This window comes from Scyliorhinus canicula, chromosome 2, assembly GCF_902713615.1.
Source record: "Scyliorhinus canicula chromosome 2, sScyCan1.1, whole genome shotgun sequence".
Lineage (NCBI taxonomy): Eukaryota > Metazoa > Chordata > Chondrichthyes > Carcharhiniformes > Scyliorhinidae > Scyliorhinus > Scyliorhinus canicula.
The window spans coordinates 36,512,750-36,531,943 of NC_052147.1; the positions used below are offsets into that span (position 1 = coordinate 36,512,750).

Genomic DNA, 19,194 nt, shown 5'->3' on the forward strand with positions numbered 1-19,194 from the left:
GACGCCTACTTGTGACAATAAGCAATTATTATTATTATTATTATACCTTCTCTATCTCCAATTAAGCAAAGCCCATCACGGGTCAAAAAACACTTGTATCAAGATTTATTGGAAGAACTGCTTGAAGAAAGAGAGAGATACTTTCAGGAAACGGCCTGCAGATCCTTCTGTCTGTGTCAGACTACTATTTAACTTGACAGCCTTTAGCAAAACTGTTGCTCAGTTTAAAGCTCCTAGCAGACTCAAAGCTAAAATGCTTGATGCAGACCTGGCTCCTCCCATTAATTATGTAACCTCTATCCCACTAACTGCCTTATTACCATCTAACTAAGGCTAACGCAACCTCTCAATTAATAATCTTTATTATTATTGTCACAAATAGACTTACATTAACACTGCAATGAAGTTACTGTGAAAAGCCCCTATTCGCCAAACTCCGGTGCCTGTTCGGGTACACTGATGGAGAATTTAAAATGTCCAATTTACCTAACAAGCACGTCTTTCGGGACTTTAGAATTTAGAATTTAGAACAGTACAGCACAGAACAGGCCCTTCAGCCCTCGATGTTGTGCCGAGCAATGATCACCCTACTCAAACCCACGTATCCACCCTATACCCGTAACCCAACAACCTCCCCCTTAACCTTACTTTTTAGGACACTACGGGCAATTTAGCATGGCCAATCCACCTAACCTGCACATCTTTGGACTGTGGGAGGAAACCGGAGAACCCGGAGGAAACCCACGCACACACGGGGAGGACGTGCAGACTCCGCACAGACAGTGACCCAGCCGGGAACCGAACCTGGGACCCTGGAGCTGTGAAGCATTGATGCTAACCACTATGCTACCGTGCTGCCAATTGTGGGAGTAAATCAGAGGAAACCCACACAGACACAGGGAGAACGTGCAGACTCCGCACAGTGACCGAAACCGGGAATTGAACCTGGGACCCTGGCGTTATGAAGCAGCTATGCTAACCACTGTGCTACCGAAACCTCAGGGAATCTTCTTTCTATAACACAATTCCATTAGCCCTAGATAGGTAAATAATTACATGGTTGGAATGGATGAAGACCTCGTTTTACAACATCTTATTTGCATGTTTTCCAGACATTTTAACTTTATCTTAACCCATGATTTATAAAAATATTACTGCACTGTAAATTCAATGATTCTATAAAATATATCTGTACCTTAACCTAGGCTTTTAATAACATTACTGCAACCTGTAGATTATTTTTTAAGAGGCTCATTTTATAAACAGGATTTGATAATCAGCCACTGGCCATTTGCACATCAGGCTCCTGGTTTTATTTGTTAAAATCCTCCTTTCCTTGCATCCTGTAAAGGACCACGGTGCTGGGGGGGAGGGGGGGAGAGGGGAAGGGGGGGGGGGGTGGGTTGGTGGATACGTTAAGAAAGTATTGCTGAGAAAAGAGATATGCTGTTGAAGATTTTTGGCTTGCACTCATGAGGACAAATTTGCAAGTGTAAAGAGAATAATTTATACTGTATGAAAAGAGACTGCTGATTGGTTGGCAAGTGGATTCCGGCAGAGGCGATGCCTTAGAATCTATGCCAGGAAACATTTATCAGCCGTTTTTGTTTAAAGTCAAATCAGGTTCATCGGCTGTGATTGATCTGGGCATTGCCATGGAGAATGAATCCAGGAGTACCAATCGCCCTCCAGGCCATTCTCCTTGTCTTCCAAATGCAGGATTTTTGTTTTGCAGTAGCATGATGGTAAGTTACAGGGCCTTTTTCTGGCCTGATGTGTTAGCCAGGGAATGGTATATCATGATGAGTGCTTTTTCTTGAAATAAATCCCGAAAAAAAATTCAATTTCAGTTTTTTTAAAAATGAACTTATTTCTGTTCAATAATGGAAACAGGAGCCCCCATTTTATTACTGTGGCAAGTACAATGATTTAATCTTAAAAATTCCAATCTCAGAACAAAATAAATGAATGCTAATGCTATAGATAATTGCTAAAAATAACATTACTTCCTTTTTATTACTAGGATTTGGAGAACCGCTTCAGTCTCGAGCTTTAATCAGGAGGATACCGTTTGGCTCCTCCAGAATGTTAAACATGCAAAGTAATAGTGTGGAATCTAATCTACAATTTTTAGGAAATGGAAAACAGTTGTCGCAGGACAAAGGTATCCATTATTTATTAATTACTAATTCTAATTGGCTCAAATTCCTTTTAATAGCTTGTGCGCTATCCTCATGTAGCATCCTATCTGTAGTATGTGACAAACCAGTATCATGTCAAGGAAATATGTGATGTGATGTAAACCACAAAAGCACTTAATGAGGCATGGGAGGGGGGGACTTTGCCCCCGACGATGTCGCGGGCGCTGATTTCTTTCATCTTAAAGAGGGACAAGGACCCCCAGCAGTGTGGTTCGTACAGGCCCATATCTCTCCTTAATGTGGATGCAAAGGTGCTGGCAAAGATCCTGGCCACCAGGATAGAGGACTGTGTGCCAGGGGTTGTACACGAGGACCAGACAGGTTTTGTTAAGGGAAGGCAGCGGAACACGAATGTGCGGAGGTTGTTGAATGTCATCATGATGCCGGCGATTGAGGGGGAGGCTGAGATAGTGGTGGCGCTGGATGCGGAGAAGGCCTTCGATAGGGTGGAGTGGGGGTACTTGTGGGAGGTGTTGGGGAGGTTTGGATTTGGTGAAGGATTTATTAGATGGGTGAGGCTACTGTATGAGACCCCGATGGCGCGTGTGGCCACGAATGGGTGGAGGTCGGAGTACACCCGGCTTTACCGAGGGACCAGGCAGAGTTGCCCCCTGTCCCCCTTGTTGTTTGCATTGGTAATCGAACCGTTGGCGATGGCGTTGAGGGATTCAGGAAGGTGGAGGGGTTTGGTGCGGGGTGGGGAGGAACATAGGGTGTCGTTGTATGCCGATGACCTGCTACCGTATGTGGCGGACCCAGTGGGAGGGATGCCAGGGGTGATGGAGCTGCTAGTTGAGTTTGGGAACTTTTCAGGCTATAAACTAAATCTAGGCAAGAGTGAGATGTTTGTGGTGCACCCTGGAGACCAGGAGGAAGGAATTGGTAGGCTCCCGCTTAAGAGGGCAGAGGAGAGTTTTAGGTACCTGGGGGTGCAGGTGGCCAGGGACTGGGGGACTCTTCACAAGCGTAATTTCACCAGGCTTGTGGATCAGATGGAGGAGCAGTTCAAAAGGTGGGACATGCTGCCATTGTCGTTGGCGTGGAGGGTGCAGTCCGTCAAAATGACGGTGCTTCCGAGGTTCTTGTTCCTCTTTCAGTGCCTGCCCATCTTCGTCCCCAGGGCCTTCTTTAGGAGGGTGATTAGCAGTATTTTGAGCTTTGTGTGGGCACATGGAACTCCGAGAGTGAAGAGGGTTTTCCTGGAGCTAGGGAGGGATAGAGGCGGGCTGGCGCTGCCCAACCTTTTGCGGTACTATTGGGCGGCCAATGTGTCAATGGTGCATAAATGGGTGCGGGGGGGGGGGGGCGGCGTGGAAAAGAATGGAGATGGTGTCTTGTAGAGGTACGAGCCTGGGTGCCTTGGTAACGGCGCCGTTGCCGCTCTCTCCTAAGAGGTATACCACGAGCCCGGTGGTGGCGGCGACCCTAAGAATCTGGGGACAGTGGAGACGGCATGGGGGGAAACGGGGGGCTCCATTAGGTGTAAATCATCGGTTCATCCCGGGGAACACTGATGGGGGCTTTAGGGGGTGGCATAGGGTGGGCATCAGTAAATTGAGGGACCTGTTTATTGGTGGGAGGTTTGCGGACCTGGTGGAATTGGAAGATAAATTTGGGCTCCCCCAAGGGAACATGTTCAGATACTTGCAGGTAAACGCGTTTGCTAGACGACAGGTGGAGGAATTTCCTTTGCTGCCCTCGCGGGGGGCGATGGACAGAGTGCTTTCGGGGGTGTGGGTCGGAGAGGGGAAGGTGTCTGACATTTATAAGGTAATGCAGGAGGTGGAGGAGTCGTCAGTGGAGGAGCTGAAAGCTAAATGGGAGGGGGAACTAGGGGAGCAGATAGAGGATGGGACTTGGGCGGATGCCTTGGAGAGGGTTAACTCTTCCTCTTCATGTGTGAGGCTTAGTCTCATCCAATTTAAGGTGCTGCATCGGGCCCATATGTCTGTGACTCGGATGAGTAGGTTCTTTGGGGGTGAGGACAGGTGCACCAGATGTTCGGGGAGTCCAGCGAATCATGCCCATATGTTCTGGGCATGCCCGGCACTGGAAGAATTCTGGAAGTGGGTGGCGAGGACGGTGTCGAGGGTGCTTGGACCCAGGGTCAAACCAGGTTGGGGACTCGTGATTTTTGGTGTTGCGGCGGAGCCGGGAATGCAGGAGGCGAAAGAGGCCGGTGTTTTGGCCTTTGTGTCCCTAGTAGCCCGGAGGAGGATCTTGCTGCAGTGGAAGGATGCGAGGCCCCCAAGTGTGGAGACCTGGATCAGTGACATGGCGGGTTTTATAAAATTGGAGAGGGTCAAATTTGCCCTGAGAGGATCAGTACAAGGGTTCTATAAAAGGTGGCAGCCTTTTCTGGACTTTCTGACTCAAAGATAGGTATCTTGGTCAATAGCAGCAGCAACGGGGGGGGGGGGGGGGGTGGGGGGGGTGGGTGTTCTTTATTTTCTCTATTTTTTTCTATGGTTATTTAACTTAATATTGCGTTAATTTAATTTGTTAATATGTTTTGTTCATTGAGGTTGGGTGAATGTTTATGAATTATTGTTGGTATTTTATTGCAGTTCGTTGTTATATAAATACAAAATATTTCAATAACAATTATTTTTTTTAAAAAGCTATAAAAACAGGATAATGTCAGAAATTGTAATGAGTTTAGACTCTTCTGCTTACCTTTTTGATATAATCAAGTTCAGCAAGTTGGGATACTGTAGATTAATTTTACTGTAGTATCATAACCTTAATATGTTTTAAATTACACTACTGTAAGTCTCGAAAGACATTTAACATCATGGTTTAGTGAGGTAGCTATATCTAGTTTTGAGATCACCATTTGCATACAGAGCCATATCTGAACTGGAACAAGTTCTCAGAGGCAGAGTAATAGAAGAGTTAAATAATTTTATGAAAACTATTTTATGTTTTATCGTATAAAGGAGTCAATAAAGAGAGAGACTTGCATTTATGTATAGTGCCTTTCAAGATCTCAGGAGGACCCATGTGCTTTACAACCAATTAAGTACTTTTTGAAGTGTAGTCACTTGTAGAAACCTGGATCAGAAACAACTCTGCTAAACTTAAATAAGGATAATTATAAAGGAATCAGGCAGCTGGCTGGAGCGGAGTGGGACAAGAGTTTAGCAGAAATGACAGTTGATCAGCAATGGCAGATGTTTATGAAAATAGTTCATGACTCACAACAAATTTTGTTTTTGTCTACCGTGTTTGTACTGTGTACGTTTCCTTGGCTGCAGAAAAATACTTTTCACTGTACTTCGGTACATCTGACAATAAATAAACCAAATCAAATCAAATCTCAGTGAGGAGGAAAGATCCTAGGAAGGCGATAAACGAACCATGGTTAATGAAAGAAGTTACAGATAGTATTAAACCGAAAGAAAAAAACATACCATGTGACAACAATTAGTGGTAAGCCAGAGGATTGGGAAATTTTTTAAAACCAACAAACGATGACCAAAAATAATAATAATGGGGGGAAAGATAAACTCTGATGGTAAACTAGCAAATGATATAAAAACCGGCAGCAAGAGCTTCTTTAAATATATAAAAAGGAAGAAAGAGCCCAAAGTGAACAAAGTCCTCTTAAAGAATGAGACTGGGGAAACAATAATGGGAGTCAAGAAATGGCAGAGGAGTTAAATAAATACTTTGTGTCAGTCTTTACAATAGAAGATTCTAATAACAATCCATAAGTACAAAATAATCAAAGTGCAATAATGGGGGCAGGAGGAAACAAATAGAATAACTGTTACTAGAGAAAAAATACTAGGGTAACTAATGGGGCCAAAAAGCGATAAGTCCCCTGGTTGCATCCTGGGATATCAAAGGAAGTAGGTATCGAGATAGTGGATGCACTGGTAGTAATCTTCCAAGAATCCTTAAATCCTGGAAATGTAACACCTCTATTCAAAAAGGGAGGGAGACAAAAAACAGTTAATTGTAGGCCAGTTAGCTTAACACCTGTCATTAGGAAAATGTTAGAATCCATTTTAAAGAATGTAATAGCATTTAGAAATACACAATATAATCAAGCAGTCACATAGTTTCATCCAGGGGAAATCATGCCTGACAAAGTTATTAGAATTCTTTGAGGTAGACTTCCGGTGGCGGCGATGACGTAGGAAGCCGCACATTTGGGAGCTCCCATTTTAAACGGACTTTTCGGCTCTTTTTAGAGCCCAAAACGGAAATTTTTCGACGTCTCCCGGTGGGAGAAGGTGTGCTGATCGACTTTCCCCGCAGTCCATGACTCGAACTCGGAGTGGAAAGGGGAAAAAACGGCAGCAGCTCCCCAGAAAAAACAGGGGAAGGAATCCACGATGGCGGCCGGCGGAGCTCCAGAGGAGTGGAAGCAGTGGGCCCTGGAGCAACAAGCTGCTCTCCTGCGCTGTTTTGCAGACTACAAGGCTGAGGTACTGAGTTCTCTGCAGGAAACGAACAGAAGGCTCTCGGAGATTCAGGCGACCCAGGGTGCTGCCATCAAGGAGTTGCAGACGCAGGCCACTGAACGAGAGGAGGAGGCCGGGATCCTCGTGAGTAAGGTGGAGGGACACGAGGCACTCCACAAGAAGTGGCAGGAATGCTTCGAGGAGCTTGATCACCGCATGAGGCGGAAAAATCTGCGGATCTTGGGCCTTGCGGAGGGGCTGGAGGGGTCGGACCTGACAACCTACGTGGCTACGATGCTGAACTCGCTAGTGGGGGCCGGGTCTTTCCATCTACCCTTGGAGCTGGAGGGAGCACACAAGAGTACTGGCCAGGAGGCCTAAGGAGAATGAACCCCCCGCGTGCGGTGCTGGTGAGGTTCCACCGGTTCAGTGATCGGGAGTGTGTGCTGCGCTGAGCCAAGAAGGTGAAGAGCAGCAATTGGGAGAATGGGGTAGTACGGATCTACCAGGATTGGAGTGCGGAGGTGGCTAAGCGGCGGTCCGGGTTTAATCGGACTAAAGAGGTGCTTTACAAGAAAAAGATAAAGTTCGGAATGTTGCAGCCTGCGCGCCTGTGGGTAACTTATTCGGACCGGCATTATTATTTCGATTCCCCGGAGGAGGTGTGGGCCTTCGTGCGGACGGAGAAACTGGACTTGAACTAGGGGTTGGGGGTTGCGGGGTCGGTTGTAATACTTTATTGCTGGATTCTGCTGTTGCTGTGTTCTCTTTTTCTGTACTTTTGCAATTTTGATATGGTTATTTATGGGGGTGTTCTGTTATGTTTATTTTTTGCTGTGGGGCACTGTTTGAGTTTTGTATCTTGCGGGGAGGGTTGGGGGGTTTGTGGAATTCTATGTCGGGTTGAGGGTATGGAGTGGGGCTGGTATTTGGGAGCTGCGTCAGAAGGGTGTTGTGGGGCAGTGCGAAAGCGCGAACTTTCCTCTGGTTTCCCGTGCTGCGGGGGTGGAGACGATGACGGGGGGAGGCGGGGCCTTAACTGGTTCTTCCCCGCGCTGGAGCGGTGCCTGGAGGAGGGATAGATTGGGGGATGATCCCACTTTGGGAGGGGTCGGGTTATTGGCGGGAGTTTCCGGGGTCAGCAGAAGTTAGCTGACCCACGGAAGTACAATGGAGGACGGTTTGCGGCTAGGAGGGTTCCTAGCCTGGGGGGGAAGGGAGGGGGGGAAAGGGGAATACTGGGTTGTTGCTGGTAGGGTCAGGAAGGAGCTGGTGGGGGCCGGGGGGATAGAGGTGAGGTGTTGTCGCTGTGGGGACTGGGTCGGGCAGGGGGTGTTGGCCTGGGGGGGGCAGTCGACGGGCTATGGCTAGTCGACGGGGGAGGGGGGCGGGATGCCCTCTGATCCGGTTGGTCACCTGGAATGCGAGAGGATTGAATGGGCCGGTGAAGCGGTCGAGGGTACTTGCTCATCTGAAGGGGCTAAAGGCAGATGTGGCAATGCTTCAGGAGACTCACCTGAAGGTGGCGGACCAGGTCCGTCTGAGGAAGGGATGGGTGGGGCAGGTTTTCCACTCTGGGTTGGATGTGAAGAACCGGGGAGTGGCGATTCTGGTGGGGAAAAATGTGTCGGTTGAGGCATCGGAGGTGGTGGCGGATAAGGGTGGTAGGTATGTTATGGTTAGGGGCAGGCTACAAGGAGAGAAGGTGGTACTTGCTAGTGTGTATTAGATGGGTGAGGCTGCTATATGAATGGGAGGAGGTCGGAGTACTTCCGGCTTTACTGAGGGACCAGGCAGGGTTGCCCCCTGTCCCCCTTGTTGTTTGCACTGGCAATCGAGCCGCTAGCGATGGCGTTGAGGGATTCAGAGAGGTGGAGAGGTTTGGTGCGAGGTGGGGAGGAACATAGGGTGTCGTTGTATGCCGATGACCTGTTACTGTATGTGGCGGACCCGGTGGGAGGGATGCCGGGGGTGATGGAGCTGCTAGCTGAGTTTGAGACCTTTTCAGGTTATAAACTAAATTTAGGCAAGAGTGAGGTGGTTGTGGTGCACCCTGGAGACCAGGAGGAAGGAATTGGTAGGCTCCCGCTTAGGCGGGCAGGGGAGAGCTTTAGGTACCTGGGGGTGCAGGTGGCCAGGGACTGGGGGACTCTTCACAAACATAATTTCACCAGACTTGTAGATCAGATGGAGGAGGAGTTCAAGAGGTGGGACATGCTGCCATTGTCGTTGGCGTGGAGGGTGCAGTCCGTCAAAATGACGGTGCTTCCGAGGTTCTTGTTCCTCTTTCAGTGCCTGCCCACCTTCATCCCCAGGGCCTTCTTTAGGAGAGTGACTAGCAGTATCTTGAGCTTTGTGTGGGCACATGGGACTCGGAGAGTGAAGAGGGTGTTCCTGGAGCGAGGGAGGGATAGAGGCGGGCTGGCGCTGCCCAACCTTTTGCGGTACTATTGGGCGGCCAATGTGTCAATGGTGCGTAAATGGGTGATGGAGGGGGGAGGGGCGGCATGGAAAAGAATGGAGATGGCATCATGTAGAGGTACGAGCCTGGGTGCCATGGTAACGGCGCGTTGCCGCTCTCCCCTAAGAGGTTTACCACGAGCCCGGTGGTGGCGGCGACCCTAAGAATCTGGGGACAGTGGAGACGGCATAGGGGGGAAACAGGGGGCTCGATGGAGGCTCCATTTGGTGGAAATCATCGGTTCATCCCAGGGAACAGGGATGGGGGATTTAGGGGGTGGCAAAGGGTGGGCATCAGTAAATTGAGGGACCTGTTTATTGGCGGGAGGTTTGCGGGCCTGGGGGAACTGGAAGATAAAACTGGGCTTCCCCAAGGGAACATGTTGAGATACTTGCAGGTAAAGGCGTTTGCTAGGCGACAGGTAGAGGGATTCCCTCTGCTGCCTTCGCGGGGGACAATGGACAGAGTGCTTTCGGGGGTGTGGGTCGGAGAGGGGAAGGTGCCTGACATCTATAAGGTAATGCAGGAGGTGGAGGAGTCGTCAGTGGAGGAGCTAAAGGCTAAATGGGAGGAGGAACTCGGGGAGCAGATAGAGGACGGGACTTGGGCGGATGCCTTGGAGAGAGTCAACTCTTCCTCCTCATGTGCGAGGCTTAGTCTCATCCAATTTAAGGTGCTGCACCGGGCCCACATGTCCGGGACTAGAATGAGTAGGTTCTTTGGGGGTGAGGACAGGTGCACCAGATGTTCGGGGAGTCCAGCGAACCACGCCCATATGTTCTGTGCATGCCCAGCACTGGAAGAATTCTGGAAGGGGGTGGCGGGGACGGTGTCGAGGGTGGTTGGATCCAGGGTCAAACCAGGGTGGGGACTCGCGATTCTTGGAGTTGCGGTAGAGCTGGGAGTGCAGAAGGCGAAAGAGGCCGGTGTCCTGGCCTTTGCGTCCCTAGTAGCCCGACGAAGGATCTTGCTGCAGTGGAAGGATGCGAGGCCCCCAAGTGTGGAGACCTGGATCAGTGACATGGCGGGATTTATAAAGTTGGAAAGGGTCAAATTTGCCCTGAGAGGATCAATACAAGGGTTCTATAAACGATGGCAGCCTTTTCTGGACTTCCTGGCTCAAAGATAGGTATCTTGGTCAATAGCAGCAGCAACCCGGGGAGAGGAGGGGGAGGAACAATAAGGGGTGTTCCTTATTGTAGTTTCTATTATGTAACTTAATATTGTGTTAATTTGCGTTGTTGTTAATATGCAGTGTTGTTCATGGAGGTGGGGCGAATGTTTATGATTGCTAATATTATTGTTATTTTTGGTATTTTATTATGGTTCGTTGTTGTATAAATTCAAATTTTTTAATAAAATTTTTTTTTTAAAAAAGAATTCTTTGAGGTTGTAACGAGCTGGGTGAATAAATGGGAACCATAGATGTAATATAGTTGGATTTCCAAAGAACGTTTATTAAGGTACCGCACAAAACGCTACTTAATAAGATAAGAGTCCATGGTGCTGGGGATAGTATATTAACATGGTTAGGGGTTGGCTAATTGATTGAAGACAGAGAATTGAAATAAGAGGGGCATATTCAGAGTGGCAATCTGTAACAAATAGAGTGCCACAAGGATTAGCACAGGGGTCACGATTATTTACAATATATATTAATTACTTTGATGAGGGAAGTGAATGTACTATTACCAAGTTTGCAGATGACAAATGGTGAGGATGACAGAGTCTACAGAGGGATATTGACAGGGTAAGTCAGTGGACAAAAACTTAGCAGATAGAATATAGTATAGGAAAATAGAAAAGTTATGCACTTGTTAGGAAGAAAAAAGTGGCTGAATATTATTTAAATGGAGACAGACTGCAAAAAGCTGCAGTACAGAGGAATTTGGGGTCCTTCGTGCATAAATCCCAAAAAGGTAGCATGTAAGATCAGCAGGTAATAGAGAAGGCAAATGTTGGCCTTTGTTTCAAAGGGAAAGGAGTATAAAAATAGGGAATAAAAGCACATTACTGCAGATGCTGGAATCTGAAACAAAAACAGATATGCTGGACTACCTCAGCAGGTCTGACAGCATCTGTGGAGAAAGAATGGTTCTCCCTCCACAGATGCTGTCGCTGCTGAGATTGTCCAGCATTTTCTGTTTCTGTTTGTGATAAAAATAGGGAAGTCTTGCTAAAACTATACAAGGCACTAATTACACCACAAACTGGGGTACTGTGAATATTTGTGATCCCCTTAGTGAGGGAAAGATATACTGGCATTGGAGGCAGTCCAGAGAAAGTTCACTTGGTTGATTCCGGGTATGGAGGAATTCTCTTATGAGGAATGGGTAAGTAGGTTGGGCATGTACTCATTGGAGTTTAGAAGAATGAGAGATGGCATTATTGAGACTTATAGGATTCTTGGGGGGGCTTGACAGGGTAAATGCTTAGGGGTTGTTTCCCCTTGTGGGAGAGTCTAGAGTAAGGGGTTGCTCATTTAAGTCAGAGATGAGGAGGAATTTCTTCTCTCAGGTTAGTGAATCTGTGGTATTCTTCACCACAGAGAGCGTGGGTCATTAAGTATATGCAAGGCGGTTGGACTTCCGGTCGGCGAGCGAAGCGGTCGCAGGGAGAGGGGCTCCCGCAAGCGGCAGAGAGCAGGGAAGGGACCCCCCGGGCAGGCCGGTCGGCGGAGGAGCATCGGCAGCGGCGGCGGCAGCAGGGCTCGGCGGCGGCGACAGCGGGGCTCGGCGGCAGCGGGTCTCGGCGACAGCGGCGGTGACAGCGGGGCTCGGCGACAGCGGGGCTTGGCGGCAGCGGCGGCGACAGCGGGGCTTGGCGACAGCGGGGCTTGGCGGCAGCGGCGGGGCTTGACGGCAGCGGCGGCAGAGAGGCTCGGCAGCGGCAGGTCCAACCCGGTCCAAACCCCCCCCCCCCCCCAACGCAGGCCAGGAGTGGTGCGGCAGCGGCAGGCCCTCTTCTCCCCCCCCCCCCCCCCCCCCCCAAACGCAGGCCAGGAGCGGTGCGGGACCGAAGGGGGGGCCAAGCCGGAGGCAGCGACCAGGAGGCCGCGGGGTGCGAAGTGCGGCAGCGGGGACCCCCCCCCCCAACCCCCCAACCCCAACCGGCAGCGGGGACCCCCCCCCAAACCGGCAGCGACCACCACGTGGCAAGAACAAAGGGACTGGGCAAAAGCCTCTCTCCTGGGTGAGTGAGGAGAAAGGAAGGGGGAGATAAAACAAACAAAAAAAAGACTTATATTTCTGTTTTTTAAAAAAAAAACCCAAAAGAAAACTGGTAAAGAGAAAGGGGGGAATATATACTATTTTCTCTCTTTATGCACTCGCTCCCAGCAAAAGTAAGCCCATCGGAGAGGAGTTGCATAAAAGCGGGGAGGAGGAGAGAAAATAATTAAGAAATAAATAAATAAAATAAAGGGGTAAAGGAAAGAAGGGGGGGGGGGAAAATAAATTTAAAAAAAAATAAAAAATAATAATAAATAAAATAAAAATAGGGTGCGGAAAAGGGGGGGAAAGAAAAACAAGGGGAGAAGAAAAGATGAAAGGGAAGGGGGAGAAAAAAATGACAGAAGGGGGCCAAGAGAAAGGGGGCACCAGAAGTGGACGGGGCAAAGGGCAAGTTAGCTCGGGTGAACGAATCAGCACACGAAGCGGCGGGAAGGATGTATCGCCGCATCAAAAAGAGCTGGACAGACAGGTACCCTCTCCCCTGGGGTTAGAGGGGGGCATGAACTGGAAGGCAGCCTTGGCCGAGGTGGTGAGGGAGCAGCTGCAGGCAATCAAGGCAGAGTTGAAAGCGGACGGAGAGGCCGCAGTACAGACAGCAGTGGCCAGGGCCATGTCAGGGGTGCAGCAGGCTCTGACCAGATTGGAGGAGAAAGTGGATGCCCAAGGGGAGAAACTGGCAGCCCATGAGGCAACCATTAAAGAGCTGGAGAAAGCAGCGACCGACATGAGCAACCGGGTCACGGCCCTGGAGAGGGAAGTGACGAGACTGGGTGCAGCACAGGGGAGCCTGAAGGGCAGGGTAGACGACCAGGAAAACAGCTCGCGAAGGCAAAATGTTAAGATAGTGGGCCTGCCAGGGGGGGCCGAGGGCAGAAACCCCACAACATTCGTGGCTGCGTTGCTGGGCTCCTTAGTGGGGGGGGACACCTTTCCCACCCCACCGGAAATGGACAGAGCTCATTGGTCACTGCGCCCGAAGCCCAAGGAAGGGGAACAACCGAGAGCAGTCATAAACTGCACCGGTACCGGGATAGGGAGACAATCCTGCGCTGGGCCAAGGAAAATAGAGCCTGCAAATGGAAAGGGCACGCCATCCGAGTCTACGAGGATCTTGGAGCGGACATAACTAAGAGACGGGCTGAGTTCAACAGAGCGAAAGCAGCCCTCTACAAGAGCAAAGTGCGTTTTGGTATGCTGTACCCAGCAAAACTCTGGGTCACATACCAAAACAAGGAATATTTCTTTACAGCCCCCGCTGAGGCGAATAGGTTCGTCGAGGAGCACGGGCTGGAAAAACGCCATGGGAGGTAGGGACGAGGGGCCCATGGCAAGGAGAAACGACATGCTGACGGGGGGGTGGGGAGGGGCGAGGCAAAGCCAGCCCCCTCCCCCCCGGCAGGAACACCCAGAACAAAAAACAACCCACTGCCCAAGGGACCGCTCCAGGTGGGAGGCCAGGCCCCAGCACGAGGGAACGGGAGTATTGGAGAAGGGAGAGGAGAAGTGGGACAGCAACCTCCGAGAGGGGAGCCACTGTGCTAGCAGGAAAGCTAGCGACGGGGGCACGCAACAAAGCAGGGCCGCAGCGCACCCCCAACAGGGGGGAAGGCGCCAGGCAGGGGAGGGGGGGGATCACCCATCAAAGTCGGGAGAGCAAATGGGGACAGGAATAGGGGATGGAGGGGCAAAGGAGGGGTATACAGGGGAGGGGGGAAAAGGGAGAGAGCGGGGGGGGGGGGGGGCACTCGGGGTGCGAGAGACCAGGGAGGGGAAACGCAGGGACAAAGGGACAAAAGAGGCCAGAAAAGGACCAGGGCCACAAAGTGCCACAAACAAGGGCTCGAAACAGGGAACCGCTGCAAGCACCCACCCAGTACGGTCTGTGAGCAAAGGGGCCCCCCGGAGTGCAGGGGACTACCCGCGTGGCGGACACACAGTGGACGGCCATGGCGGGTGCCCCCGGGACAAGGGGAAACCCCGGAGCGCAGAGACCCGACCGCATGGGGAGAGCAGTGATAGTGGCCATCCTGGACGGCCCCCTAACAAAGGGAAACCCCGGAGGGCAGGGGCTCGTCCACCAGACAAATATGGTTAATCCCACAGGAACGAGGGGGCAGAAGCCCCCCACCAGGATAGTCACCTGGAACGTAAGGGGACTTAACGGCCCAGTGAAGAGATCTAGAGTCCTCACCCACCTCAGAAATATGAGGGCCGACATAGTCTTCCTCCAAGAGACGCACCTGAGGGAGCAGGACCAACTGCGGGTAAGAAAGGGCTGGGTGGGACAAACCTATCATTCCTGTTACGGGACAAGGGCCAGGGGGGTGGCGATCCTGATTGGCAAGAGGACAATGTTTAGGGCGACAAAGACGGTTACAGACCCAGGGGGGCGGTATGTCATGGTCAGCGGGGCCCTGGATGGGGCGCCGGTAGTTCTAGTCAACGTGTACGCGCCCAACTGGGACGACAAGAGCTTCATCCAAAAGACCATGGCAGAAATCCCGGACATAGCGACGCACCGACTAATCATGGGGGGGGACTTCAACTGTGTACAGGATCCAAAGACGGACAGATCAAACCCCAGAACGGGGAAAACCTCAAACATGGCAAGGGAACTCAGTCACTATATGGAGCAGATGGGAGCAGTGGACCCCTGGAGATTCGCCCACCCGGGGGAGAAAGAATTCTCTTTCTTCTCCCCAGTACACAATGTGTACACCAGAATTGACTTCTTTGTGGTGGGGAAAACGGTGCTTCCAGGGATAGACAAGGTGGAATACTCCGCAATTGTGATATCAGACCACGCCCCACATTACATGGACGTGCGGCTGGAGACGGGAAGGGCCCAGCGCCCCACATGGAGGCTGGACGGTGCCTTACTAGCTGACAAGGCCTTCAGCGAAAGGATAGCGCGGGCCATAGCGGAATACACGGAGAACAACCAAAACGGGGAGGTCTCATCCTCCACGTTCTGGGAAGCGCTTAAGGCCGTACTAAGAGGGGAAATCATTGCCTACAAAGCGCAAAGAGATAGGGAGGAAAGGGTGGCTAGGCAGAAGCTGGTCGACTCCATACTGGAGGTAGACCGTAAATACTCCGAGGCCCCGACCGTAGAGCTCCTGGCGGAGAGAAAAGAATTACAAAGGAACTTTGACCTGCTCTCCACCAGGAAAGCAGTACACCAACTCCGCCAGGCACGCGGGGCCCTGTACGAACACGGAGACAAAGCCAGCCGCCTGTTGGCACACCAGCTGAGAAAGCAGGCAGCCAGCAGGGAAATTGCGCAAATCAGAGGTACCAGAGGCACGTGGGAAACAGAACCAGAGAGGATTAACAAAACCTTCAAGGCCTTCTACCAAGAGCTGTACACCTTGGAGCCCCCAACGGGGAAGGCTGGGATGAACCAGTTTCTTGATGGACTGGACATACCAGTCGTGGGAGAGGGCAGAAAACGGGATCTGGAAGCACCACTAGCACTGGGAGAGATCATGGAGAGCATTAGCTCCATGCAGACGGGGAAGGCGCCGGGACCGGACGGATTCCCGGCGGACTTCTACAAAAAATTCGCGACAGCGCTGGCCCCGCTCCTGCGGGAGATGTTCACAGACTCGCTAGCTAGGGGCACACTGCCACCCACGTTAGCACAGGCCTCAATCTCGCTGATACCTAAGAAAGACAAAGACCCAACGGAATGTGGGTCATACAGACCCATATCTCTGCTGAACGCAGACGCCAAAATACTGGCCAAAATCCTAGCCAAAAGGCTAGAAGACTGTGTACCTGAGGTGGTCACAGAGGACCAGACGGGCTTCGTCAAAGGTAGACAGCTTACCGCGAACATCAGGCGCCTGCTGAACGTGATAATGACCCCCTCCGGGGAGAGAACACAAGAGGTGATCGTCTCCCTGGACGCAGAAAAGGCCTTCGACAGAGTCGAATGGAAATACCTCATAGAGGTACTGGAGCGGTTCGGGCTTGGAACAGGGTTCACCGCTTGGGTAAAGCTCCTATACAACGCTCCCATGGCGAGTGTACGGACCAACAATACCAACTCCCAATACTTCCAGCTGCACAGGGGCACTAGACAAGGATGCCCACTGTCCCCGCTGCTGTTCGCACTAGCAATCGAACCGCTAGCAATCGCGCTCAGGGCAGCAAAAAATTGGAGGGGGATCCGAAGGGGAGGTAGAGAGCACAGAGTCTCACTCTATGCGGATGATCTGCTCCTCTATATCTCGGACCCACAAAGCAGCATGGACGGAATCATAGCGCTCCTGAAAGAGTTTGGAGCCTTCTCGGGCTACAAACTCAACATGAGCAAAAGTGAGATCTTCCCAGTACACCCGCAAGGGGGGGGGGCAGCACTAAAGGGGCTGCCGTTCAAACAAGCCCGAAATAAATTCCGCTACCTGGGGATCCAAATAGCCCATGACTGGAAAGGGATCCACAAATGGAACCTCACCAGCCTGACGGAGGAAGTTAAAAAGGACCTGCAAAGATGGAACACACTCCCGCTCTCCCTCGCGGGGAGAGTCCAGACGATCAAAATGAACGTACTGCCCAGGTTCCTTTTCCTGTTTAGATCCATTCCGATCTACATCCCCAAGGCCTTTTTCAAAGCGCTGGACAAACATATCATGGCGTTCGTATGGGGGGGTAAAAATGCTAGGATCCCAAAGAAGGTCATACAAAAAACAAAATCCAGGGGGGGGCTCGCCCTCCCGAATCTACAATTCTACCACTGGGCGGCAACAGCCGAGCGAGTAAGGGGATGGATCCAGGAGCCAGAAGCCGAGTGGGTGCGTGCGGAGGAGGCCTCCTGCATGGGAACCTCCCTCCGGGCCCTCGCCACGGCAGCACTCCCATCCCCACCCAAAAAACACTCCACCAGCCCAGTGGTGACAGCCACCCTCCAATCCTGGAACCAACTGCGGCAGCAATTTGGCCTGTATAAAATGTCGGACAAGGCTCCCATCTGCAACAACCATAGGTTCAAACCAGCACTGACTGACGCCACCTTCAAAAGGTGGAGGCAGGACGGGGGGACACTGACAGTCAGGGACCTATACACGGACGACAGGATCGCAACACTGGACGAACTGACAGAGAAATTTCAGCTAGCTGGGGGGAACGAGCTACGGTACCTGCAGCTCAAAAACTTCCTACGAAAGGAGACAAGGACGTACCCACAACCGCCACGACAGACACTACTGGAAGACCTACTGGATGCAAATATCCTAGAGAAAGGGAACTGTAGTGACATGTATGACCGACTGGTAGATAGGGACGACACCGTACTGGACGCAACAAGAAGGAAATAGGAGGACGACCTGGGGATGGAGATAGGGTGGGGGACTCTGGAGCGAAGCACTGCATAGGGTCAACTCCACCTCCACGTGCGCAAGGCTCAGCCTGACGCAACTAAAAGTGGTACATAGAGCCCACTTAACGAGAAACCGTATGAGTAGGTTCTTCCCGGAGGTGGAGGACAAATGTGAGCGGTGCCAAAGAGGCCCGGCCAACCACGCCCACATGTTCTGGTCTTGCCCCAGACTTGTGGAGTACTGGACAGCCTTCTTCGAGGCTATGTCCAAAGTGGTGGGGGTGAGGGTGGAGCCATGCCCGATAGTGGCGGTCTTCGGGGTTTCAGACCAGCCAGATCTATTCCTGGGGAGGAGGGCAGACGCCCTTGCCTTTGCCTCCCTGATTGCCCGCCGTAGAATCCTGTTTGGCTGGCGGTCAGCAGCACCACCCAGAGCTGCAGACTGGCTGTCCGACCTCTCGGAATCTCTCCAAATGGAGAAAATCAAATTCGCCATCCGAGGGTCGGACGACGGCTTCCACAGAACGTGGGAGCCATTCATGCAACTGTTCCGGGACCTGTTTGTGGCCAACGTACATGAGGAAGAATAGTCGGGTGGCCAAGAACCAGGGGAAAATGGACGGGAATCGGGGGAAGGTAGCCGGGGGGAGGGGGGGGGGGGGGGCTACAGGCTCGGTATGGGGGTTTGATGGCAAGCCAAGGCCCAAAACCAAACTATAAATAAATGCCTATAAACATGTGCCTCGGCCATATTGGGGAATGTAAAATATGTATGCTGGCTAAAGGGGGCGGCCACAATTATTGTTATGAAGATGCTTACCTGTAAATATTCATGTTAAATTTTTGTGTTTTCCTTTTTTTTTTTCTCTCTCTCTAATAACTTGTAATTTGTCATATATAAAATATGAAAACTCAATAAAAAAACATTTATAAAAAAAAAGTATATGCAAGGCAGAGATAGACATCTTTTTATGAGTAAGGGACTCAAGGGTTATGAGGATAAGGTGGAAAAGTGGAATTGATGATTATCAAATCAGTCATGATCTCATTGCATGGTGGAGCAGTCTTGATATGCCAAATGATCCACTTCTGCTTCTATGACTTATGGTCTTGTAATGTGGAAACATTGACAGTTTGCACACAGCAACTTTTCACAAACAGCAAATAATCTGTTGTAATGTTGACTTGGGGGATTTAATTTTCCAAAATTCCTTTTATTCTGGAAAAGTCCCATCAGATTAGAAAATAGTGAATGTAAATCCTCTATTCAAGAAAGGAGGTAGACAGAAAGCAGGAACGTACAGTTAGACTAACATCTGTCATAGGGAATAAGCTAGAACCTTGGGCAGAATTCTCCGCGCTGAAGTCGCGATTGGCACGTGGGCAGAGAATGGTCAAACCCGAGATCGGGTCCGGCGCCGCTCTCTCGATTCTCCGGTTCCTGGAGGGGGCGGGGAGCTCTTTCACGGGGGGGCCTCCAGGATGGCCAGGCTACCGATCGGGGCCACCGATCCATGGGCGCAGGCAATCTGCGGGGGGGGGCCTATCTTCTTGGTGCCAGTCC

At 51.0% G+C, this 19,194-nt stretch overlaps 1 protein-coding gene across 5 annotated transcripts in view; it reads left to right on the plus strand.

Annotated features, from left to right (window-relative positions):
* Window positions 1-19,194, plus strand: part of LOC119952464 (TOG array regulator of axonemal microtubules protein 1) — a 173,248-nt gene that overhangs the window by 65,578 nt on the left and 88,476 nt on the right. For 3 of the 5 annotated variants that reach the window (XM_038776256.1, XM_038776270.1, XM_038776264.1), the window contains exon 3: window positions 2,024-2,164. The exons of the other annotated variants lie outside the window; for them this stretch is intronic. In XM_038776256.1, the coding sequence (XP_038632184.1) occupies window positions 2,024-2,164 (141 nt within the window). The remainder of the gene's footprint in view (window positions 1-2,023; window positions 2,165-19,194) is intronic. 5 annotated transcript variants of the gene reach the window in all.